We start from the raw sequence: 27,684 nt of genomic DNA, 5'->3' as shown, positions 1-27,684 counted from the left end.
ATTTCTATTGCATTTTTTTTTAAAACATACCCTGAAGACCCTCAATGGTTTCAATGTTTTTCTATTATCTGCTTCAGTGAAGACACCAATGGATAGATCGTATGTAAATTAGCCACGTGTAAGTGACTTGTTGGACTTCATCTTACTTTTATATCAAAATATACGTTACTTTAGTGTTTTGCAAATCACCTGTTATTGTCTCTCTAAGACTATCAAAAATTCTTCTTTTTTTTGTTTTAAAAATATGTCTTCTTTTAATCTTTATAATATGTCTCGTGAAATAGTTGCAGACGAAAATTATACTCCAAGGTTTTAAAAACGTTTGAATCGACGCGTTCTAAAGAGCTTTTACAAGCGCTTCAATCACCTGATCACTGCACGAGCATTCTGCTTCTGATTCTGCATTTGAAATGTTTCAGTGTAATCCTTGCGAATTTTCAACAGAAAAACAGAGCAATTACTGCAAACATCTAGAAACAAAAAAGCATAAAGATGTAATAGGTTTATTGCAGTTTTGTGAAGGAGAACAAAGTACAGAGACATGATGTGTGGCAAGAGAACTTCAACATTGACAGTGACAGTGCAACTAAACAGGAACTCGATGATTCAGAGATTTTTACAGACGACTACTTCCCTTTCGCCAACAGGCTAGAGCTACTGCTCTACGTGTTACGTGGATCAAAATATCACTGTATAGTAAGCGCTTTTATAATCATATATATTGCAATCTTCAATCTTGCAATCATGGTGTCCGGTCAAGCAAATTAGTATCAATCCCGGGGGGGGGGTTACTGACTATCCTTTCGGCTATAACTGTGCCGACAGCACTTGCCAAATCATACCCTGTTCTAACTAGAAAACATTGAAAAATATACCCTGTTCTAAACAGATATATTGAAAAACATACCCTGTTCTAGACACGCCCAAGAAAATGTAAAATAGATGCTGTTCTAGACCCGGGACCGGGTTCTAGACTGTATCTTAAACAGTTAAATAAGCGATCCTGTTCTAGACAAATACTTTGTTTAAAAAAAGACCCTGTTCTCACCAGCAGGGCATGAAAAAGTGACCCTGTTCTAACCAGCAGGACATGAAAAGGGACCCTGTTCTAACCAGCAGGGCATGAAAAAGCGACCCTGTTTTGCGGCACACTCGTACCACTAAAAATATAGGATTTAACCCCCCCGGGGTATCAATTTCCAAAAATACACTTTATATGGATGCATAAAAATATGAAAAAATCTTGCAATGAAGTTTCTTTATGATATATAAATGCATTTCAAGAATTGGATAAATATTATTTTTCACCAGTAATTCGTTTCATATGATTTTAAGAAGATGTGGTATGATTGCCAATGAGACTATGAACTCATCCTGATAGTGATAATTAAATGACAACAACTACTTGTCTAAGCACAACCTTCAACTATGAGTAAAACTAATGCTTCAAAGTAAGCTATATCATGATAGAAGGCCCAGAAATGACAAATAATAAACAATAGAAAAAAGAGAATTAATGGCCTGATTTAATTTATACTGTACAAAATATTAAAAATGAAAAACAAATATGATGTATAATTTAACAGCCAAAAAAGATGACCACTAAAATTGTGAACTACATGCATGCAGAATTCCACATACAGGAAGTTGCTGGTTAACCAAACCCTTCGCCAAACCTGGAACAATGGTGTACATTGCAAAACTTTCTATTTTTAGGATCAAGAACTTTTTAAGTTTATTTTACACATAATCAGAGTAGTAGTTGAAGACAATATAAAGAGTATTCCTCCATTCCATAAGATATGGAATCTTGACATTGAAGGATTAGAACTTAAACCATCAGTGGTAAGATACATGTAATCTAGCTGTTTTGACAAATTTGCTATTTTTAGAATACTTTTAATTGAAAATGGATAGTAATGAAATTTTCCCTACAAATGTATGTATGTTATAATGTACAATGTATTACTTATTTAAAAAAAAATTGCCATGATTTTACCACTACAAATTTTAGATGAACATCGAAAAGTTAGAAAGAGAAAATTCCATAGCACGATCACAAATTGCTAATTAATATGACCATGCAAAATTTTCAACAAAAAACCAGAAAATTATGATACTAAGAATTTCAGAGAACTTTTCAATATCTTACAAAGCTGTAAGATGAATATAATATATATATGCCATATTTGTCATTTTTTTTGGTTTATTGCTTTGTGCATGAATTGTGCAGTTAGTTTCCTTGTTTGAATTATAATAATGGATAGATTATAAAATGATAGGGTTTGGAAATTAATATAGGGACCAGGAGAGGCAATTTATATTATTATACCTTACATATATTACAAACAATTCTATTGGGTAACACCTTATCACGTGACATGGAATAATTCAGTTAATTTTCATTTAATTGCAAGGGGGGACGAATAACCCTTAAAATTTACACCAGCGATGAATGACCCTATCATTCACCGGCGAATAACCTTTTGAGTGTCTAGATTTGCACTTGAGATATCTCCCATGAAAATGACGTCACAGACGTAAATAAACAAAATGGCATCGTTCACGTTACACTGACAGCCTATCGAGAGACGAGGAATAAGGCTTTGGACATGAATAGAGTGCCAGCAGCCAATGATATCTCTTATAAACGGTCCTTTTCAGGGCCATCAATATTTTACAAAAAGATTCTACCTTTGTTGTACATTCGAGAAATTCCAGAACACAAATGTATTTTCAAACCTCAGCTTGTGTTTGTTATGTAAAGAAGATAGTAAGTGTTCTAAATGCCCTTCCACTGTTAGTTCGGTATATCATAAAACAATTGTGGCCCTTAGAATCCATGAATATCCAAAATTGTCAACCCTTAAAAGTTATTTCTCTTCGGGCTGCACCCTCATTGAAATAACCCTCTTGTGTTGACAATTTTGGATATTCACCTTTTCAACGGGCCATAATTGTATATTGTTTAAAGACAAACTTTAATGTTATTTATTTCAGTCTTCTAATAAGGGTTTGGAAATTAATATAGGGACCAGGAGAGGCAATTTATATTGATTAAAGACAAACTTTAATGTTTTTCTTTCAGTCTTCTAATAAAGATACCGACAAAGACATCTTTTACATAAAGCCATCTAGTATAATTGAAATGCAGCTTTCAAAGAAAAACACAGCAATACAGTTACAAAGGTAGTTCATAATGTTATTTTTCTATTATTCTTTATACCAGCCTACCACTTAATTGTTTCATCAGCTTTAAGTTATTTAAGTGTTATCTTAAGTCTAAAAGAGAGGTGAAAGATACCAAAGGGACATTCAAACTCATGAGTCAAAGATAATGGCTATAATAGAAAAATACTCAACAGTCACAAACAATTTAATGGTTCTTTGAAATTTTTTATTTATTTATAGAAAAGAAAGTTAAGAATTTTAAAAATATTGAAATATGTACAGATTTTCTTTACAATTATCAAGATTTAGTTGGGCAAAGCTTGAAATGAAATACTGGTAAACTACCATGTAATATACTATTTCAAGTCTTGATATTTAGGTGTATCATAAGCAGGGGTCAAAATTGGCGCTGGTCTGGTGGACCGAGACCAGTAGAATTTGCGTTGGACCAGTAGATTTTGTCAGCTGGTGGTCCGGCGGACCAGTAGAAATTTGTCGATAAAACTCCGATTGCATCCCAAAATCGGTTTGTTTGCAAACAATTTTAACTGCAAAATCAATTACACTGTACTGGCGGTACTAAGTATTACAATTGATCAAGTTAATTAATATCGTGAGCGTCCTTCACAACAACACAAAATGTGGAAATTTTTGGAAGGACATCTAGACAAAAAAATAAAAAAGTGTCTTTCAAGAGGAAGATTGGAATAAAGTTTAAGAAATTGACAAAAGGAAACGTTAATATAAAAAATCCTTGGAAAAAGATCATGAATTGTTAAATTATATAGTCGATCGCAATGTAGTGAATTAAATCAAGTGAAAAATTTGTCCCGGCTATTCAAATGTGGCATTTCTGGGCAGCGCTCCAGACAACCCAGTCAGGCGCCCTATGGTCGTCGTGAGGATTGTGATGATATGGAAGACAATGTTGACATTTTTTCTGTTCTTGATACTGATTTTGATAAAGAAAATCATTGAGATTATCAAAGCCATTATCAAAATCAGGATGGAGACTCTCTCTTTTTCTTGTCTAACATATGTAAAAGAAAGCACGAAAATAAAAGTAAATATCTATCATTTATATTAGTGTTTGTCAAATTAATGTCATTTTTGCAGGACCAGTAGATTTGCACCCGGACCAGTAGATTATTCAGTCCACTGGTCCGGCTGGCCTGAGTATACATAAAAGCTTAAATTCGACCCCTGATCATAAGCCAAAGATCAAGACTTAGTGACTACCATGTACTTCATCAATAATTAAAACATCCTATACCCAATGCTCAAGCCCAAATTTGGGTTATATCATCAGGTCACATGTTTACCGTATCATGTCAAAAAGTTTACCGTATCATGTCAAAATGTTTACCGTAACATGTCAAAATGTTAACTGTAACATGTACATTAGCTTAAGGATGTTCGCTCCTCTTGTTTTTGAATTTTTGTCAGATATTCGAAATCCTCTGGTTTTATCCATGTAGTGCCATTAAAAAAATTTGCCCACTAACCCCTATTTTTCTTTTTATAATTTGATTAAATATAGTTTAAAATGCCATCTTTGAAAATCTTATTAAATCCTTGTTATTTTTTCATACTTTTAGACAGAAAAAAGGTGCCAATGTTAAATGTATGAAAAATCTAGAGAGAATTATTTCCCGCCAAATTTTCAATGGCTTATATCTCGAAAACAAGCACACAGACCCTTCATTTTTATTTGCTTTTATAGTTCCTTTATTTATATACTATCAATTTATAACAGTCTTTTAAAAAGTTTATTATTTTGAAACAGAGTAGCGATCATCCTTAATAAAGATTAGGTACTGTAACATGTGTAACCATTGAACATCCCATCGTGATTTTTCACTGACAGGATAATTGAACCTGTTTAGATATCAACAAGATTCATATTTATCCACCTGATATATATCTGATCTACCTGATAACTGTACCGCCAATTAACGGAACAGCCTGTTTACTGAACAGCTCAGGTTAACTCTGAACCACCGGTTATCACAGTTACTGTATCTTTATTAAAAGGGTGCAAACATTAATCTTCCATTCCTCCTCTGATGATGGCCCCTTTATAATAACATTTTTTTTCTTTCAAAAATAGATTTCCCAGACAAAGCAACTTTTTTGAAGGTCAAAGTAGTGGAAGCAAGTGGAAGACTGAAATAAAGTCTTTGATGGCAAAACATTCATCTTCAGAAAGAATATATATTGGTGACAACGTTCAGAATGGCACAAATGGAGAGTGTGGGACTGTTGTTCAGTTTTTTTCCCAGGTAATAATGTAGATTTAATGAAGAAATGTTATTTCCACTTCTGAGAGACCAAATGACACAGGAATAAGGTTATTTTAAGTCAATAAAGTACAGCTACTCTGACATGTTGTACGTTGTATAATTGAATTAAAATGTTATCATTGCATGTTAAGTGTAACAATTCTGAATATATATGAACGAAAGTTGTGGATCTTGCCTTAAACAAATAACACATTTTAAATTTAAACACATTATGAAAGAAAACCTTTGTTCACACATGTATCTAATATTTTTATAACTGTATATGACTTCTTTAGCTCAGATTCAGTCATCTGTTTAGACATGGCAACTACATCCTATATTGTCATTGACACTTATTATTATGTTTTTTAGGAATTTGAAAATACACATCAAGTATATGCATCTGTAAAGTCACTGTGAAAGGTTGGTATAAACACTACAAATGTAAAGAGAAATAAAATAATGAACTGGTATACATTCATTTTGTGTACATTATAAAAGTTGAAGACAGCAATTGAACATCATTAAATGCTGTTTTTTCTTCTTAAAATTACAGTGCATGGTTATTTCAATGTGTAGCAGGAATTTATCTTGCTATCAAACCAGTGAATCTGCATTTTTTTTTAATTATTAACATTGAACAGATTGAAAATATAATATTGAATAAATACAACATGCACTCATGCAGTTTTTTATACGCCCGTCAATTTTTGACGGGACGTATTATGGTATACAAATGTCTGGTGTCCGTTCGTCTGTCTGTCCGGCGTAAACATGTCGCACTGTAACTTGAGAATGACTTATCCAAATTTCATGAAACTTAACATAGTTGTTTCTTATGATGGTCAAACGATCTGTATACTTTTTGGTGAAAATAAGATTAAAACTTTTTGAGTTACAGGACTTAGTAACTAAAACAGGTGTGTGTTTTTTTTCACATGTCACGCCGTATCTCAAAAACAGTTTATGATTATTGCTTAAAACTTTACACACTTCTTAGTTATATTTATCTTAAGATCTGTAAACTTTTTGGTGATATTCAAAATTTTATTTTTGAGTTATTGAGTATTTTGTAAAAAAAGGGGGAGGGATTTTTCACATGTCGCGCCGTATCTCAAAAACGATTTATGATTATTGCTTAAAATTTTACACACTTCTTAGTTATATTAATCTAAAGATCTGTATACTTTTTGGTTTTGATTCAAAATTTTATTTTTGAGTTATTGAGTATTTTGTAAAAAAAGGGGGAGGGGTTTTTCACATGTCACGCCGTATCTCAAAAACGATTTATGATTATTGCTTAAAATTTTACACACTTCTTAGTTATATTAATCTAAAGATCTGTGTAATTTATTGGTTTTGATTCAAAATTTAGTTTTAGAGATATTGAGTTTGTTGTAAAAAAAAGAAGGGGGTTTTCGCATGTCACGCCGTATGTCAGAAACTATTTATGCTTATTGCATAAAAATTCACACACAAGGCGACGGGCGTATCATGCGCTCATGGCGCAACTGTTTATTTTAGTTGATATATGCACTTTCATCTACATGAAGGATATTTTTTTACTCAGGTAGTGATGGGATTTCTCTTTAATAGAAGAAATTAAAAGGTCCCAGTGAATAAAAATAACTGAGAAAATAGGACAAGTGAAGTTAAATATGTTTAAATCTAATTATCAATAGGGGAGATCTCTGTAAACAGTTTCATTTAAGAATTGAATGCTTCTTTTTGTAAATTTATTGGGGTGTAAAAGTAAATCATTGGGGTGTAAAAGTAAATTCATTGGGGTGTAAAAGCTTTGACCGAAGTACATTTTGTACGAAGCGTGGAAGCGCTTCATTCTAAAAATGTGCGCATGGTCAACGCTTTTACAACCATATGAAATTAGTAAAAGAAGCATTCAATATTTATAATTACATTTTTTCGCTATGACAATGGACAATCTATTTTTATCATTTCTTTAAATAACCTGTGCACTTTTTTGGGATAGCATGTGTCATTATGAACTTTTGGGTTATGAAGGTGAATTCTAGTATGACGAACAAGCGTTGTTATCCAATCAAAATAACGGATTCTTCTGAAACATACATGTAATGTAATCATTTGGTTCACATTAAAACTTTTGAAATTAAGTTACTAATTCAAACTCACCATATCTAGATGTAAAAATTAAATCATATACAAAAATTTCAGCAGTACAAGTAATAGATATTTTCAGGAAATGTTTATTATGTTTGTATTTTTTGGTAACTGTGAGTTTTAATATAATTCACGGTAATCTCTATTTGTAGTACAAGAAATATATCTGTGATAGCAAATGATCTGTTGAAGTTGGACCAGACAAATGTGAGTTTGTTATAAAAAAATAATTCTTATATGATTTGCATATTAGAGAATACGTTGATATGATTGGTTGAGAGGACTTCCGGTAGTTGTTCTTGACGTTGTTTATTTTTCGATAGACGACGTTGACCGAACTTCTTTTCGTAACCAATGTAAACAAGATGGCGGCGATAATGACACAATCCGGATTGACGTTAACAAAATTAATTTTCAGTTCGCATTAATAGGTCTTAATATATAAATTAAATAATAAACACAAAACATTCGTTTGAATGATAATAAAAGTTTTTGTAGTTTATTTTTTATCAGATTGCAAATTTCACGGAGTACATATTTTTGCGTTAACCAACAAATATATTCATGCGCCAGGCCTATTCAATGACACAAATATACAATTTACGTGTGATAGAGGTTACGAGTGTGGAAAAATAAATTCCTTATCTCCAATTTTAAAGAATTATAAGGATAAAACGCCTTTTTAAAGGAATTTATTGGTGTATAAACTGTACCAAGTCACTCACAAACATATCATAAAAGTCCTTCGGACTTTTATTTGTTTGTGAGTGAATTGGTCGAGTTTATACACCATTAAATTCCTTTAAAAAGGCGTTTAATCCTATAATATTATGAGCTACTAGATTAATACCTGTGTGTTTATATTTTGATGATGATGCGATCAAATTAAATAACCCTGTATGAAATATTTCACACAGAATGAACACGGAATATAGTAGGAATATTGTAATGAATTCCTACCAGAAAAGAGTTATATTCCAGTCAGACTCCAGTAGGAATCCACACGGAAAATTATAAGACTAAAAATTTAAATTAGCAGGAATTTCTTAGTAGGAATATTGTATATTCCTACCATGAATATTTAAATTATTAGGAATAATTTGGCGGGAAAATAAAATTCCTACTAGAAAACCTGGTAGGAATTTTTCAAAATTCCACATAGAAAAAACATATTTTCTAGTAGGAATCTAAAAATATACAAAATGTAAGTGTATATTCACAAATACACAACTGGGTCAATCATTTAAGTTTGAATCTCAACAACAAAGAACAAAGGAAATGTATGGAATAGATTTATTAAAAAAAAAAGACTTTTGAAATGTATGAGGAAACTGTGATGTATTCAAGTTAGAAATTGTGTTATATATGTAGATGGACAAAAATGTTGATTAGATGAAATTAAAGAGTTATGAACAAATAATGAGGAAAGTTATGCACTGTTGTTGAATTAACTAATATATATTGGCAAACAGATAACAAATTTCATATTAAGGTAGATAGGGTGTCTTCCTCCATCTTGGATTTTGAAATACCAGAAAACAATCAGTCTAGATCTATAATAAAAGGTACAAATTTTGAGAGTAGTAGGCAATTCATGTGTAAGAATTTTCATTTCAATATAGAAAATGACATATTTTATCATATTTATGGTTGTATTTTACACATAAGGGTAGGCAACTCAAATGTAAGGGCAGATAATTCACATAAGGTTATTTTTACAATAGAATGTGTTAGGAATTTACCTATTTTATTATGTAGCAAGAAAACGAGTACGGTGACCCCATTTTTTCTTTTTCTTATCTGAAAGCATACTATTAGTGCTATCTCATCATATTTTATCTCAAAATTCTATGGTGTAGTTTTCATTTTATGGCAGAAAATTGGGTTTTCCATGCATAATCTATACAAAATCTGTCAATTTTGCACAACCTGTAGCGTGAAAATAAGGCCCGTGACCCATTCTTTTTATTATATTTTTTAAAAAAGCATGATATTAACTACATTTTGGCAAATTTTAAAAAAATTCTATGGATTATAATTTAGACACCCCATCTACCTTAAAAGTATAAAAATTACCTTCAATCAACATGAGCCATATTTTCTCATATTTCAATATTGTAGTTGTTTGATCCTTGCAGCGTTGTGTTCCAACACAACTTTTCATTCTTCTACCCTCTAACTTTTGAATTTGTGAACTGGAACTTGGTTGCATTCAACACAGCAAAATTTGTGTCATTAGCAAACAGGAATCCAGTTTAAGATAATTAAAAAGATTCCATGTAAAAACATTTTCTAGTAGGATTAAATAAATTCTGGTAGGAATCTTGTAGTAGGAAAATGAGTAATCTAATCATATTTCCTGTCTAAATTCCCACTTAAGATTTTCAAAACAGAAAAAAATCCATACAGACTTTTAAAATTCCTGCTAGATGGTAGGATTTTGCTAGTGAGAAAATAAAAAAATCCAGTCAGAATTTTGTTCATTTTCCCTGTCCGTCTACTTTCTATACAGAATCTTTGATTCTAGGTAGATTCCTACTACATTCCTACTAGTGTCTAGGTGGAATCCTACTTCTTATTTCGTACGGGACACTACGTCTATATATAAGTAATTACTAAAACAAAAATTACCAATAAAATAAATTTAAAAAAAAGTATGCCACTAGTTTAAAAGAAAAACATATGTTCAGTCACTAATCATACAAAAAAGTAAGTACTTTAGCAGGGAAAGCAAAAACATTACTCATTAATCTGTTTGTCAAGTTATTGAATGGTTATTTTTATGGAATCAAAAAGACATAATTATCTTCAGCAAGACAGATGACATGACAGATGAGATAAGGCAAATACATGAAACGTTATTTTTTTTCTCAAAAAATTTGAGAGAAAACTAGGTCAAAAAATCAATTAAGTTTTTAGTGTATTTTGGATGATGTTTGTTTCACTTTCTATTATTCTTCACTAGGTGTATGAGGGTGATGATGTTGAAAGAGTACAAAATCTGATTGAGATGTCAAAACAGCTAGACATGGACATATACACAGTTCCTATAAATATATTTGTAGATGACACAAGTGGTAACAGGTACATAGAGTATAAACATGCAAGAAATTGTAAAATTATTTAAATTTTAAAATAGTGATTTGATAACAGGTATCAATACCCCCAAAAGGGTTAGTGAAAGTTATTGTCATTGTGGATCGTTCTTTATCTATCATTAAATATGAAAATAGATCTTCTGACATCAGACTCGGACTTCTCTTGAACTGAATTTTAATATGCGTATTGTTATGCGTTTACTTTTCTACATTGGCTAGAGGTATAGGGGGAGGGTTGAGATCTCATAAACATGTTTAACCCCGCCGCATTTTTGCGCCTGTCCCAAGTCAGGAGCCTCTAGCCTTTGTTAGTCTTGTATTATTTTTAATTTTAGTTTCTTGTGTACAATTTGGAGTTTAGTATGGCGTTCATTATCACTGAACTAGTATATATATTTTACACATAAGGGTAGGCAACTCAAATGTAAGGGCAGATAATTCACATAAGGTTATTTTTACAATAGAATGTGTTAGGAATTTACCTATTTTATTATGTAGCAAGAAAACGAGTACGGTGACCCCATTTTTTCTTTTTCTTATCTGAAAGCATACTATTAGTGCTATCTCATCATATTTTATCTCAAAATTCTATGGTGTAGTTTTCATTTTATGGCAGAAAATTGGGTTTTCCATGCATAATCTATACAAAATCTGTCAATTTTGCACAACCTGTAGCGTGAAAATAAGGCCCGTGACCCATTCTTTTTATTATATTTTTTAAAAAAGCATGATATTAACTACATTTTGGCAAATTTTAAAAAAATTCTATGGATTATAATTTAGACACCCCATCTACCTTAAAAGTATAAAAATTACCTTCAATCAACATGAGCCATATTTTCTCATATTTCAATATTGTAGTTGTTTGATCCTTGCAGCGTTGTGTTCCAACACAACTTTTCATTCTTCTACCCTCTAACTTTTGAATTTGTGAACTGGAACTTGGTTGCATTCAACACAGCAAAATTTGTGTCATTAGCAAACAGGAATCCAGTTTAAGATAATTAAAAAGATTCCATGTAAAAACATTTTCTAGTAGGATTAAATAAATTCTGGTAGGAATCTTGTAGTAGGAAAATGAGTAATCTAATCATATTTCCTGTCTAAATTCCCACTTAAGATTTTCAAAACAGAAAAAAATCCATACAGACTTTTAAAATTCCTGCTAGATGGTAGGATTTTGCTAGTGAGAAAATAAAAAAATCCAGTCAGAATTTTGTTCATTTTCCCTGTCCGTCTACTTTCTATACAGAATCTTTGATTCTAGGTAGATTCCTACTACATTCCTACTAGTGTCTAGGTGGAATCCTACTTCTTATTTCGTACGGGACACTACGTCTATATATAAGTAATTACTAAAACAAAAATTACCAATAAAATAAATTTAAAAAAAAGTATGCCACTAGTTTAAAAGAAAAACATATGTTCAGTCACTAATCATACAAAAAAGTAAGTACTTTAGCAGGGAAAGCAAAAACATTACTCATTAATCTGTTTGTCAAGTTATTGAATGGTTATTTTTATGGAATCAAAAAGACATAATTATCTTCAGCAAGACAGATGACATGACAGATGAGATAAGGCAAATACATGAAACGTTATTTTTTTTCTCAAAAAATTTGAGAGAAAACTAGGTCAAAAAATCAATTAAGTTTTTAGTGTATTTTGGATGATGTTTGTTTCACTTTCTATTATTCTTCACTAGGTGTATGAGGGTGATGATGTTGAAAGAGTACAAAATCTGATTGAGATGTCAAAACAGCTAGACATGGACATATACACAGTTCCTATAAATATATTTGTAGATGACACAAGTGGTAACAGGTACATAGAGTATAAACATGCAAGAAATTGTAAAATTATTTAAATTTTAAAATAGTGATTTGATAACAGGTATCAATACCCCCAAAAGGGTTAGTGAAAGTTATTGTCATTGTGGATCGTTCTTTATCTATCATTAAATATGAAAATAGATCTTCTGACATCAGACTCGGACTTCTCTTGAACTGAATTTTAATGTGCGTATTGTTATGCGTTTACTTTTCTACATTGGCTAGAGGTATAGGGGGAGGGTTGAGATCTCATAAACATGTTTAACCCCGCCGCATTTTTGCGCCTGTCCCAAGTCAGGAGCCTCTAGCCTTTGTTAGTCTTGTATTATTTTTAATTTTAGTTTCTTGTGTACAATTTGGAGTTTAGTATGGCGTTCATTATCACTGAACTAGTATATATATTTGTTTAGGGGCCAGCTGAAGGACGCCTCCGGGTGTGGGAATTTCTCGCTGCATTGAAGACCTGTTGGTGACCTTCTGCTGTTGTCTGTTCTATGGTCGGGTTGTTGTCTCTTTGACACATTCCCCATTTCCATTCTCAATTTGACTTCTCTGATGAAACCACTGAACTAGTGTAAACCATATTTGTTTTTCGTAAATTGTTTTGTTATAAATTAAAACTTTTGTTTTCTCAGTTGAATAGTGACATTTTTTCATGTGGGAAATACTGTATGGATTTTTTTCATTGTTGATCAACATGATCAAAGCTGTGTACACAAGCCTACAATTGCTTACATAAACTTCATTAGACTGTATAAGACAATTACTTATATAAACATTATACAGGTCAAAAAAATGGAACCCATTAAGTGTGTGGACTCTTCAGTTGGCAGGATTACCAACTTCTGAAAAGATGAAGAAATCATCACATCATTTCATTGGAGTAACAAAACCAGAAGACGGGTCATTCGTTACACCTGTGGTGAATGATTTGAATGACATGTTTTAGTAAGTGTAAACATTAATTAGCAAAATAGAAAAAAAAATATACTTTCAAGAAAAAGACTCTTTGATGTGTATATTTTTACAAGAGAGGGTCAGTGTAGAGCAACACCTGTAAGGTGGTAGTTGCTAATGGCTAGTACTTCATCTCTATTTGATCAGATTTAGGTTGAACAGAGACAAACATTGAAAAGAACTCAATAACATGTCTCGCGGAGTCATCGATCTCTCGTTTGTGCATTGGGGTCTATTTAGGGGTATTTTAAGGGGCCTGAATAAGGGAAGGGTTAACTAGAACACTATGGGCCCGATCCCCACCTAAACCATATATATACTTGTATAGGACAATAAAACAAATCAATTGAAAAATATTAATTAATTTGCCTTAATCAATTCATTAAATAAATATACATGTTTAAATGATTTTACACTATTCATTTTTTGGGGCTCTTTATAGCTTGCTGTTCGGTGTGAGCCAAGGCTCTGTGTTGAAGACCGTACCTTGACCTATAATGGTTTCCTTTTATAAAATGTGATTTTGATGGAGAGTTGTCTCATTGGCACTCATACCACATCTTCCTATATCTATGTACAATGAATGCTTAATGTTTGTTCTTTCAAATTGTTTGCATTGATTTTTGGTTAACTGTCTATAGCGCTATGATTTATATCGCTTATTATCAGTGGTCCAATTGACAGTTATTTATATGGCGCCTAGACTAAAATACACAAGAAATGAAGCTACATATTATCGAGCTATTATATTGTTTATTTTAGAATTTTTATAATTTGGATAAATATTTTACATTGTTATAAATCAAATATGAGAATTTTGAGTCAAATCAGAATACATGAAATCCCAAACTTGATCAATGTATTTAAATTTTAGTGAAGGAAAAGTAATGTATGATGCAGCTTACAATAAAAATGTTATTGTAACATCCCAAATAGCAGTTGGGTTAATGGACAACAGTATGGCCTCAGAATTTTGTCACCACATGGGTGCTGCAGCTAAAGAAAACTGTAGATTTTGCAGGGTAAGACAATTAATGATAAATATTATCACTGATAAATAGTATCTGAGTCAACAATAGTCTCAGGTTTCCTTTTTTCCATTGCTGTGTAATATTATAAAGGTTTATTGACATATGATAAATTGTTTTCTTTTTTTCTTCTGTTGAAATAAGCTAGGTCTACAGGACACAGTTTTAAATCTATGACTTATACAATATGAAATTCATGTCAATAGCTATAAACAGTTCCCAAAAGTTCAAGAACACTGCTTAAAGCTCTTTTGGGTTACTTGTCCAAAAACTAAAATCCTCTTTTAGCTCTCATGGCCATCACTTGGTAATTTCTGCCATCGTTCTTAAACTTTCACAAAATTCTTCTATGAAACTATTTAGCCAAATTGAACTTATCTTGGCAACAATCATTATTAGGGTGTCTTGTTTTAAGATATGTGTCTGATGACCCCCACCTGCCAACCAACATGTCCTACATGGCTGAAAATAAAACATAAGGGTAAAAAGCAAGTTTTGTTTATTATTTTGAAGCTGTTATAAATATTGAAAATCTGAAAGGGGCAAAAATGTTCAGAATGTTTAGCTCTACCAATTGTAAATATATGTCAAAACTTTTCTTGATATTTCACAAAATAGCACTGAAACTGACTGATTTGCATTAACAACCTGTTTAAATATTTATTATCTCCCCTTGAATTTGATCATTATCATTTCTTGCTGATAGAAATGACATTGCATTTAAGGAATAAAAGTACTGTAGTTGAAAAGTTGCCACCGTCAATTGTCCATTTGACGGTCGCAAATGTAGTTTTACTGGTGACGCTTAGCGGAGACAGTAAAACGGAGATTTGCGGCCTTCAAATCAAAATTAACGGTGGCAACTCTTTAACTACAGTACTGTTATTCCGATTCTAATACATTTCAAAAAGAAATAATACGATAAAGCTTGAAAAAATGTATAAATTTGACAAACAAAATAAATTCTGCGAAACTTAGTGAATGATTTTGGCTCGAAGACGTCATGGCTAAACGTGACGTCATACAAATGAAAACTTACAAACTGGAGGTTATTACGTTACCTCTGCGATTCAAATTCGGATAAAATTACATTAAAACGGTGAATTCGAGGTAGGTGTTGTTTTATTTTTGATGATATTAGTAATTGAACATTTATTGATTCAATCAATTCAAAATGGCGGGTCCCTCCTTAGTTACGCCTGGTCAACTGTGGATTTGATGGTAACTTTTAGCCAATGAAAAAAAGTGTTACATAAAAATTGCATTAGAATTGTCTGCATTAAACTTTATGAGCCATCAATGTTCCCAGTCTGCTAATTTATTCAGGTCCTATATTTTATGGTCTTGAATTGGATCACATTTTTTTTTTACAAAAACCCAATGACTAAAAATTAATCATATATATTTTATCTTGTTCCTTTTTTTGTCAGTATCGAAATAACCACTTACTTATTGGAGAATTAAGAACAAAAAATAAAACTGAGGAAATTCTAAAAGAGATTGAAAATAGTACAGAAACATCAACAATGACTGGGATAAAAAAGAAAATATTGGCTGAATAAATGAACAAAGCTGCTCATTGGGATCCACACAGGTATGCATGACTTTATTATATATTATTTTATTTGGTGTGAAAGCATTATTAGAATTACAATATATAATCATTTTATAGTTATATATACAAGAAGCAAAAACAATTACATGCACTGAAAATTGAAACTTAGCTTTGGACATGCACACTTCATATATATTGTGAGGCCCACACATACACAGGAATGTTGAGAATGCTGAGCTCTGCCAATTGTTTACATTACAAAAAATCTGAACTTTTTTTTTCAAATTATCACCGAACCATGAAAGTGAGGTTAAGGACAATGGACGTATGACAGGCAAAAGCTTATGAACATGAGGCATAAACAAAGTATGAAACATGCATGTCTTCCAACTTCTTAGATCATAAAGCTTTTAAAAAGTTAGTTGGCATCGCCGCCGCTGGATCACTATCCCTATGTCTAACTTTCTGAGACAGAAGTTGTGGATTACAGTAATGTTTACAATAAATCATAAGGTACAGGTGCAGGGTAGTTAATTTAAGAACCATATATATTTGTATTCTGTAAATTTGTTACACCTAAATCAAGATTCATTATTGATTTAATCAATAATTTATAATAAAACTGCAATAAAAATATTCTTACAATAGGTATCACATATGATATCAAGAAATCCACAGTTTTACTAAAGCTAAACAACCAGCTGCACTGTTTAATTATTGTTTTCTTTTTAATTATAATTTCAGGGACATTCCTCCAGATATGCTTCATTGCATATACTTAGGAGAAGTTGCAATCCTATTAAAATGTATGCTAGGCAACTGTACTGACCAGCAGAAGGTAATTGTGACTTGATATCTTTTGTTTTAATGCTAATCATTCTTTTAAATACTATAAAATTTATTTATGTAATAGTCTGATTTATTTCTTTTGGATGCCTACAATATAATTTTTTTTTCACAGGTCTATGTTCTAAGTAAAATTAATTAGTGTGATTCAAATTCTTAATCCTAATCTCAACACCAAGCTATGGTATCTATTGGTGCATTATAACCACAATTTTTTGAAGCATCAAATGTTTATTATTTCTATTGGGTCAAACACATAATGGCACATAATGTTGTTAAATTCTTTCATATGGAAAACATGTTATCATACTGACACATCTGCAACTTACATTTATGAAAGCAAGTTATAAATTATAAATGTAAAAATTAACTCAATTTTAATGATTATTGATCATAAGTTAATGTGTATATATAGGCTTTACTCATTGTTGAAGGCCGTACAGTGACCTAATAGTTGTTTATTTTTGTGTCATTTGGTGTCTTGCGTAGAGTTGTCTCATTGGCAATCATACCACATCTTCTTTTTAGCTCACCTGACCTGAAAGGTCAAGTGAGCTTTTCTCATCACTTTGCGTCCGTCGTCCGTCGTCCGTCGTCCGTAAACTTTTACAAAAATCTTCTCCTCTGAAACTACTGGGCCAAATGCACCCAAACTTAAACACAATCATCATTCAAGTATCTAGTTTAAAAAATGTGTCCGGTGACCCGGTCAACCAACCATGATGGCCGCCATGGCTAAAAATAGAACATAGGGGTAAAATGTAGATTTTGGCTTATATCTCTGAAACCAAAGCATTTAGAGCAAATCTGACAAGGATAAAATTGTTTATCAGGTCAAGATCTATCTGCCCTGAAATTTTCAGATGAATCGGACAACCCGTTGTTGGGTTGCTGCCCCTGAATTGGTAATTTTAAGGAAATTTTGCCGTTTTTGGTTATTATCTTGAATATTATTATAGATAGAGATAAACTGTAAACAGCAATAATGTTCAGCAAAGTAAGATCTACAAATAAGTCAACTTGACCAAAATGGTCAGTTGACCCCTTAAGGAGTTATTGCCCTTTATAGTCAATTTTTAACCATTTTTCGTAAATTTTTGTAATCTTTTACAAAAATCTTCTCCTCTGAAACTACTAGGACAAATTTAACCAAACTTGTCCACAATCATCATTAGGGTATCTAGTTTAAAAAATGTGTCCGATGACCCCGCCCCCAAACCAAGATGGCCGACATGGCTAAAAAATAGTACATAGGGTAAAAAGCAGTTTTTGGCTAATATCTCTGAAACCAAAGCATTGAGAGCAAATCTGACAAGGATAAAATTGTTCATTAGGTCAAGATCTATCTGCCCTTAAATTTTCAGATCAATCAGGCAACACGTTGTTGGGTTGCTGCCCTTGAATTGGTAATTTTAAGAAAATTTTGCAGCTTTTGGTTATTATCTTGAATATTATTATAGATAGAGATAAACTGTAAACAACAATAATGTACAGCAAAGTAAGATCTACAAATAAGTCAACATGACCAAAATTGTCAATTGACCCCTTAAGGAGTTATTGCCCTTTATAGTCAATTTTTTACAATTTTCATAAATTTTGTAAATTTTTGTAAATTTTTGCAAAATATTTTCGACTGTAACTACTGGGCCAAGTTCATTATAGATAGAGATAATAGTAAGGAGCAAGAATGTTCAGTAAAGTAAGATCTACAAACACATCACCATCACCAAAACACAATTTTGTCATGAATCCATTTGTGTCCTTTGTTTAATATGCACATAGACCAAGGTGAGCAACACAGGCTCTTTAGAGCCTCTAGTTTATATTTATTAATTATTATTTACTGAACATACATTGAAATCAAATTGACATATACTATTGTCCATTAAAGAAACAAATTATGAAATATGAAATACATATTTGAACTTAACCATTGAGACTTTTGGACTGAGCTATGCAAATGTTAGAATAAGTTCAATACCGTTTTAGAATCTAATGCATTCTGGGTAATATTTACAATAGCGTACCCCAAAACGTTGTGATTGGTTTAAAACGTGATAAACAATAGAAATGCAACCAATGACGTGACTTTATTTTCATTTTGGTGTACGAACAATGAGATTACCCATAGTCCTTTAGATTCTGATTAGGCGAATTTACAATATGTATTCCCTTTACTTTTAATGGATCCTGAGTAATTGTCTCTATTATTGGAAAATTGTAGAATACAGTTGTGAATTCCAGCTGATAAAAAGCCAGCTTATCTTTATGAAATGTTTATACATTGTATTTAAATTTATGAAGTGTTTTGCATCACAGCACACTTTAAGATCAATCTTTGGTAAAACATTTTTGGTAAAGATTGCATAATCAAAACCGTTTTGTTGCTGGCTAAGGATAGTTGAAGATAATTCTGGTTCTTTTAATACTTCTGGTTCTTTCTTACAGGAAAATTTACAGCTAACGTTAAATGCAGCTGACTGGAAGGGCTTTCATCACAAATGTGGAGAAAACTTTGTGAAATATCACAAATCAAGCCAAGGGAAAGACTTCAGGTCATTTGTAAGTGCCAACTCATTAAATTGCTGAATCCATTAAAGAATTATATGTTTTATATAGAAATCTGGAATCAGTTGTGGATTGGTGATTTCAATTGAGTGATACTTATTACTTAGCAATGCATGGGAAATTGCAGTTGAATCCAGAAACAGACCATGTAAACTATTGTGACTGTCATAATCATCACTTTGCATCTATCCATGAAACCTATGGCAAATAACATCTTACACATTTGGAACTGTATCATAGTAACAATTAATGTACATTGAGGTTCCAATTAGGGTTAAAAAAACCATCTGATATACCCTTGCTTTTTCCAGTTTTCCAGAATATATACTGTTATTGCTATTTTACGAATTTTCCTTTGATCTTGTTGACTGATAATTTCCTTTCTCAGCGGAGTCGTCAGTGATATGAAAATAGAGTTGAGTGATGAAAATTATCGCTAGAAATTAAGGGAACATGTGCTGTTGACCAGGAAATTAACAACATCTTCATAGGCTAAATAGCGATAAAGAGATTATCATTGGTCATCTCAACTCAATTGCTTATCTTACTTTCCCCGTCCAGCTGAAGCAAGAAAATCAATCTCTTGAGATGATCAACGATAATCTATAAATATCTTTTGTTTTTAATCCAATGATTAAACTATATAGACATATTGTAATCTGTAACTATTTTAACTAATCGATCAACAAGTAAAATAGTGTTACCATATGCAGTATCTGTTTGAAATAATAAAAATACTGCATAAATGTATATTTAATATAGAGCATAGAGCATTTTTATTTCTAAATCTAGGTACAACTTGCACCCTTTACAGTTCATCACGCAGGATTTAGTAAAGAAATAGTAAAACTTTGGTGTCTATTGTCTGAGGTAGGTAAAACTAACAGGTTCAACTATCTTACAAGTATCATAACTATTTTGATAAATTGTTTTATATTACATAAGCAAAAGGAAGCATTCTTAGGAAAATATTCTCATTTATACTGCAACTAGTTGTGTTTATTTCTTAAATAAAGTAACACAGCTATAGTTTGTGGCCCGAGAACACAGTTATTTCGTAGTGCATTTCTTTTAGACAATAAATTCAAATTAAAAAAATTGCACCTGCTCTATCTTAAAAAGATTTTTACAGTGTAGTGTACTACTATTGATACAAATAATATCAAAATTATAGAAAATTCTACCAGCTCTAACTCAAAATATTGACAATTCTGTGTTAAGGGGGGCTAAAATTCAGTTTGACAGCTTCAGACATTCTAATTTTTGACCTTTTTTAACTGGATCAAATCACTACTTAACATAAAGATTCAGCACCCAAATTTTTTTAACATGTAATTTCATCCCCTTACTTAATATTTCATGCATAAAATATCAAGAAATAAATTGGGAAAGTGCATCAAAAAAAAATGCAAGTTATACACTGTTCACACTAGGGACTATATTTGTAGACAACGAAAACCAAAGGACGATAACTGTGTCCTTGGACCTTGTGCAATGTCAATTTCATCATGGAACACTTTCTCCACAATCAGTGGTTCATTAAGAGATGAATATAAGTTGGACATTTGTGTTACAATTTAAAAAGCTATCATTGTATTAGTTTAAGTTGCACCCTTCCCCAGTTTCTCAGCCTCATACAAAAAAGTTTATATTTTTCTGACATTGACCTTATATTGTTTATTTACTTCTTGCCAGAAAATTAGGCACTTATTGGCCTAGTTTTCTTTGTAGATAGATATAGGAAGATGTGGTATGAGTGCCAATGAGACAATAATTTAACTCTCCATCCAAGTAATAATTTATAAAAGTAAACCCTTATAGGTATACATTACATATGAAAACTAGCATATCATCTCTTGGTGTTTGTTGCTAAACAATAGTTTAGTTATGCATTATACACTAAAGTTTGATGTTTGCTTAACACATAATTTACTATTTCAATGAGTACTTACTGTGACACAAATTATTATTTAAATAACCTATGTATGAGCTTTCCATAATTTTTTTTTCGTGCTTAAAGATACTGATTTTATATTTGATTTAAAGTTTTGCATTTAGTTCTGGTTCTAAAAGTTACAGAATTATGGTCTCTGGTGTTATAGTAATGTGTTTTAATCTCACCTGGCCCAATGGGCCAAGTGACCTTTCTTCTCATCACTTGGCATCTGTCGTCCGTTGTCTTAACTTTTACAAAAGTCTTTTCCTCGGAAACTATTGGGCCAAATTGAACCAAACTTGTCCACAATCATCCTTGGGGTATCTAATTTAAAAAAATGTGTCTGATGACCCGGCCAACCAACCGAGATGGTCGCCATGGCTAAAAATATAACATAGGGGTAAAATATAGATTTTGGCTTATATCTCTGAAACCAAAGCATTTAGAGCAAATTAGACTCATCAGTAATGCTCAGACCAAAATAAGTAAAAAGCCAAACAAGTACAAAGCTGAAGAGCATTGAGGACCCAAAATTCTAAAAAGTTGTGGCAAATACGGCTAAGGTAATCTATGCCTGGGATAAGAAAATACTTCTTATTTCAAATAATTCATACTTTTTCATACAATTAATTTATACATATGACCATATAATTAATATTCATGTCAGCACTGGGTTTGTGGTTCATTAGTAATTATTATTAAATTTATATTTTCAGATTGTTCAGTTGAGTAACAAAATGAAATTGCTGGAATCGGAACTCACTAGGCTGGGTGATCTGCAGTACCAATTTAATGAAAACATTTACAAGCAGTTTCCAGAAACATTGAAAAAACAGAAAATACACCATAATCTCCATACTGAGCAACAAATCAGACTTCATGGGGTCCCTATAGGTTATACTACTGGTAAAAGTTAATAAATGTTATTTTTATACACCTAGCTGTTGATTATTTGTTAATTTGCTATTCAAGATGTTTGGATTTTTTAGTACTAATTTATCAGTTGATTTTTTTTTAAAACAAACTACAATTTGGTTGAATTTTAACAGGATTGATATTCCAGCATATAAAAGCATGTAGTCAAGTAATTGTTAAAACGATTTTCAAATTGAAAAAATTCAAAATTGAGAAAAGTAAAAAAAAAATATCCGGAATTGTTGAAAGACATGTTCAAGATGAAGAGACAAAAAGACAACTCAGACCACACAGAATTGTAAAAATTAAGAACTGAATGTTATATAATGCAACTTATTAATTTGACATATTTTTCAATTTACCTACAATTGTATAATTATTTTTTTATTTTAGAGACAGGGGAAAGCTGGTGTGGTATAGTCAAACATTTTCAGAGCATTACAAACCACCACAATGCCAACAAAGACACAGCTTTGAAGTTAGCTCATGTTGAGGAAGTTTGCCATATCATTGACAGTGGGACATGGTTTTCAAATGGGAAAAGGTATAGGACAGCATTTATCATGTGATAATTCTTATATGATTTGCATATTTGGGAATACATTGATATTAGTCGAGAAAACTTCGAGTAGCTGTTCTTAATGTTGTTTTTTTTTTTCGATAGACGACATTGACCTAACTTCTTTTCATAACCAATGTAAACAAGACCACCAATGTTTGGGTTTAGTTGGTTAGTACTTCGCTTGTGTAAATAGAATACGTGTGAACAGTTCTAATTGCTTTTAATGACTCTACTTGCTTGTATGACTACAATAACGTAATAAACGTGTTGACGTTACAAAGGTAACGTTAGTTACAGTCCGTGAAAGAATAGCGGCAAAATACTTGACAGTGGCAATGATAACACAATCTGGACCGAGGTTAACAAAATCTATTTTCACTTAGCGTTAATCGTTAAATAAAAAAATAAACACAAAACATTTTTTTGAATGATAATAAGAGTTTTTGTAGTTTATTCTTTATCAGATAGCAAATTCACGAAGTACATATATTTTAGTTAACCAACATATATATTCTTGCGCTAGGCTTATTCAATTTCACAAATATAGAATTTACGTGTGATATGGGTTATGAGTATGGTTAAATGTATTCCTTATCTCCAATTATAAAGAATTTTAACGCACGGCGGGTAAATTATCACGTTTTGATTGGTTTAAAGCCGTCACGTGGTGACCCCCTATGGATCCGTAGGGGGTTAGTAAATTTCATAGGGGGTTCATGACGTCACATCTACTGTTTATGGTGACGTCATCTATTACTGTTGTTGTGTTTCATTGTTTATTTTTCAGTAAAATGCTGCAGAAAAAGTCCAGCGAACGATAAATTCGTTATACGGTTAACTATTGACCCCCTACGGACCATAGAGGGTGAATAAAATCCATAGGTGATTCGGCCTCCGGCCTCACCCCCTATGGATTTTACTAACCCTCTAAGGATCGGTAGGGGTCAGTAGCGAACCATATAACTTATGATAAGGAGTAAACACCTTTTAAAGGAATTTATTGGTGTAGAAACTGGACCAAGTCACTCACAAACTTCAGACTTTTATTTGTTTGTGAGTGAATTGATCGAGTTTATACAGGGGAACTAAAAGTAATATATTTTTTTACAGAGTTCAACCTGCACAACAGACAATTGAAGAGATAAATCATCCACGGATTCAAACTTTTGTAATGGGAAATAGGACACAGAAAGAAGATGGTAGGATTTTAGTTTTGGATACAATAATTTTTTTTTAAACTTGCTACAAGCTTTGAATGAAGTTGCAGAGGGTATCATGTTTTTGACCCGTTGTCTGTCCTTATGTCAGTCTATCAGTCCTGTTCTTGTCATCGCAACTCCTCTAAACCACACACCAGAATTTCATGAAACTGGTAGATAATAAAGACATACTTTGAAGGTGTGCATATTGACAAGAAATTGATTCAATTTTTTTTTCTAGGAGTAATGCCCCTTTGAACTTATTTGCCTCAATATACTACTGCAACAGTTTGTCATCGCAGCTCCTCTGAAACTGCACAACAGAACACCCTGTTGATATCTGTTGGGCTGTTAATGTATGATAAGACACCTAATTGCAGGATAAATTTATAAACCAAAACACTGAAAGCTAAAGTTTTAGGCATTATGACTTCCCACAAGAAACTGGGAGTTGAAATCAGATCCTATAGAATTGTAAGCCTATTATCCTTAACTAATGGCACCTGTAATGTTAAACAATTAAAAGTCAAAGTATAGTATTTTAATGAGTCAATAAATAAGTTAAAAAGGAAGAATGAAAGGAAATATATGTTCAGCTGTTCTTGAAACACTTAACACCATTTTCTATACAATAAAACTGAATTCTTAAATAATTTAGCAGATATCACTTAAATGTATTATAGTCTTCTTAAATAAATTGACCTTTTACAGTTTTTATTAGAACAAATTATAGGAGTGAAAAGAAATGTAGGAGACGAAATCAGAAACATGAAAAGGAAGGATGGAAGTAAATTAAACATTGGAGAAATTGTTTATTTAAAATTAGATGACCATGTAAGTATGCCATTTTTTTTATTCCAGACAAGTTTGTTCACTGTGATTTTCTCACATGCTTTTATCATGATAGATAGACAATAATAGTGCATTGACTTGACATTTCAACGATATAAGGATGAGGCTTAAAAACAGGGAAATGCGAGGCTCTGCAATCTAGAAAAAAACATTTTCAATTGTTGTTTAATGTGTTAATATTATTTATTTGATTCGAATATTGTGAAAAATCGCCCTTTAAAAGGCCTCATATCAGGCGGAGAAATATGCAACACAGTGAACTGTACATTACCTGTTGAAACCCTCAATCGATGGTGAACAAATTTGTTTGAGTATGGACTAAATTATCAACTATACATAAATCATTTATAGATTTCAAACAAATATTATTAACAAATGAAATATGTTTTTCCAAAATATGAAATAATTAAGTTTGAGTCGTTCCACGCATCATTGTAACATTGGAAACAAGAACAGGTTGAAGAGGTAAATATTTATGAGGAAAAGTGATATCAGGTCAGTGACGGTATGTGACAAAGAAATATACAGTCAACGCATTTTGACTGCTCAAATAGAATGAGTGCAGTATGAAATAATACAATATGAGGATGAATACCATTAAACCCCGGAGCTTGTTCATTGTCCAATAGTTCCAAGCTAATGATTGCCATATTAGAGATATGAACATGTTCAATTTAAGATGAAAACACTAAGTTAATATCAAAAATTATTACATAAACATGTCTGTTTAAAAACTAATCTGTGTATCTCCGGGTGATTTAAAACAAAAACAAAAATCAGATGTTACACACCTATTATGTATTTCCCCAGATAAATCACTCAATAATGAAAATTTTTCCTTTTGATAAGTTCATTGTTCATTTTTAGAATTTAAACAATAAACTGATACCAAGGGGTAGAGATACATTAATAAATGCTTATAAATGATTTTTTTTTATGGATTTTTATTGGTTGGAATCTAAAAGTTTAAATTTTAAGATCCAAATTTAAAGTTTTTACACCTACCTTAATCAATTGTTGTAAAAGATGCAAAATATCATAAATTATGCAAACAATTCAAATTTAAAGTTGTTATTTTTTTGAAAGATAAAGTATCTTTAAAATGTTCTTTTTCAGATTAATTATGGTAAAATTGACTGCAAAACCAGTTCAGATGTTACTGTTTTGTTGATGATACCTCACCAGGAAGATCCCTTATTCCATTGCAAGAGCCTTACACTCACCACAAGAAGAAAAAGCTTGCCTTACAATATCATTGAGGGCTCTTTGTTTGTATCTCATGATTGTAGAAATGGTGGATGCTGTTCCATGGTTACAAACCAATCTATTAGACAATTTCGTCATAATTATAAACATGGTGTCTATCTTATTAACAGATTTAAAATTCATTTTAATTATAAACAATTTAATTCCTGATTTAAGGGCATACTATATAGTTAAGCTTTATGTTCAGGTTAAACACAATAAAGGGAACAGTCCAAGTTTGCACCTGGGGTAAGAAATAGAGATCAGCACAATTGAAAAAGAATTGTTATCCTCAATTAATAATATTCGATTTTTATAAAACTTATTTGGTAAGTGAAAAAACTACTGGAAATGTTTTACATTTTAATTTTACATTCTAATTTGTATTTGGTTAGGCAAGTGCTCAGGTCACAGACACTACTGGTAATAGTCACCTCTGGAAATGTATGTCTTTAATAAAATATAACAAGTCTTTAAAGCACTATTATAATTCCAAAATCAACTAATTATTATACCAAACAAAGAAATCACAGGAAAAATGTTATATCTTTTATATTCAGAAAAAAATAATACCACCATTCTTAATAAATGAAAAACCGGATTATTGGCTACCTTTTTCCATAAATTTTCTGAAAACATCAATACTTTAGGTGAATAAAATTTAGTCAAATATATTTTTCCGTCAGTCATACTACTGGAATTGTAAATAAGTCAAAAATAAAGGAAAATTTACCATAGAATATACTTGGGGTCATCAAAATAACTTTTAAATGCATTCTTCAAACAAACAAAAAACTCTAATGTCAAATACAGATCTATAACAATTCTACATGATTGTGTTCATAATATGAATTTGAAATAATACCAAAAAAACTCATCTTTTCAGTTTATAACCAACTGATACAAAATTGTTTTTTTAATAATATTTTCTGGTTTTAAATTAGTACATCAAGAATTTTAAGCAAATTATTGTTTTCATCATTTTTATGCCCTTCCCCCCTTTTCCTGTAGACATAGGCAATAGGGGCATTAAGAGTTACCCTTTACTGTCTGACCATCCCATTTTCGTCTCTGCACTTTAAATTAAGTATGACTTATAGAAATTTAATTAAACTCCTACACAACTCTAAATAAAAACTCACTTGCAGACAAGATCAAATTGAGCAGTATGTCAATAACCTTTCTAGAATTATGCCCCTTTATAACATGGAAAATTGCAATATTTTTTTTCTTGCAATCTAAAGTTTTCCTGATCCAAGTTTTATGAAACTCAAACAAAATGCTAAGAACCACGACAGGTAGACAAAATTCAAATATAGGTTGTGAGTCATTTACCATTCTTGAGTTATGCCCCTTTTTAACTTTGAAAATTGGAAAGTTTGGGTGGATACCTTCATATTCTAAGACACACTCTTATTCTATTTTTTTAAATTTTGTATCAAGCAATAAATGATGCTACATTAAGGCAGACTTCAAAGAATCTATACATTCAGCCATAG

The 27,684-nt window shown here is 31.5% G+C and overlaps 2 protein-coding genes across 2 annotated transcripts; both read left to right on the top strand.

The window, feature by feature from the left end:
- Positions 1-88: 88 nt before the first annotated feature.
- LOC127718641 (uncharacterized) lies at positions 89-16,069 on the top strand. The gene is made up of 11 exons (XM_052224692.1): positions 89-99; positions 513-696; positions 1,717-1,845; positions 3,089-3,189; positions 5,282-5,453; positions 5,826-5,869; positions 7,745-7,799; positions 12,396-12,514; positions 13,309-13,470; positions 14,354-14,501; positions 15,938-16,069. Exons 1-11 carry the CDS (start codon positions 89-91, stop codon positions 16,067-16,069), a joined length of 1,257 nt encoding a protein of 418 aa, XP_052080652.1.
- LOC127718640 (uncharacterized) lies at positions 16,070-27,684 on the top strand. The gene is made up of 10 exons (XM_052224691.1): positions 16,070-16,101; positions 16,807-16,900; positions 19,357-19,470; positions 20,269-20,346; positions 22,129-22,318; positions 22,721-22,871; positions 24,000-24,088; positions 24,810-24,922; positions 26,057-26,066; positions 27,629-27,684. Exons 1-10 carry the CDS (start codon positions 16,070-16,072, stop codon positions 27,682-27,684), a joined length of 927 nt encoding a protein of 308 aa, XP_052080651.1.

This window comes from Mytilus californianus, unplaced genomic scaffold (genome assembly GCF_021869535.1).
Source record: "Mytilus californianus isolate M0D057914Y unplaced genomic scaffold, xbMytCali1.0.p SCAF_10, whole genome shotgun sequence".
Taxonomy (NCBI): Eukaryota; Metazoa; Mollusca; class Bivalvia; order Mytilida; family Mytilidae; genus Mytilus; species Mytilus californianus.
Note: the sequence above shows the minus strand (reverse complement) of the source record. Positions and strands in the feature narration are given on the sequence as shown.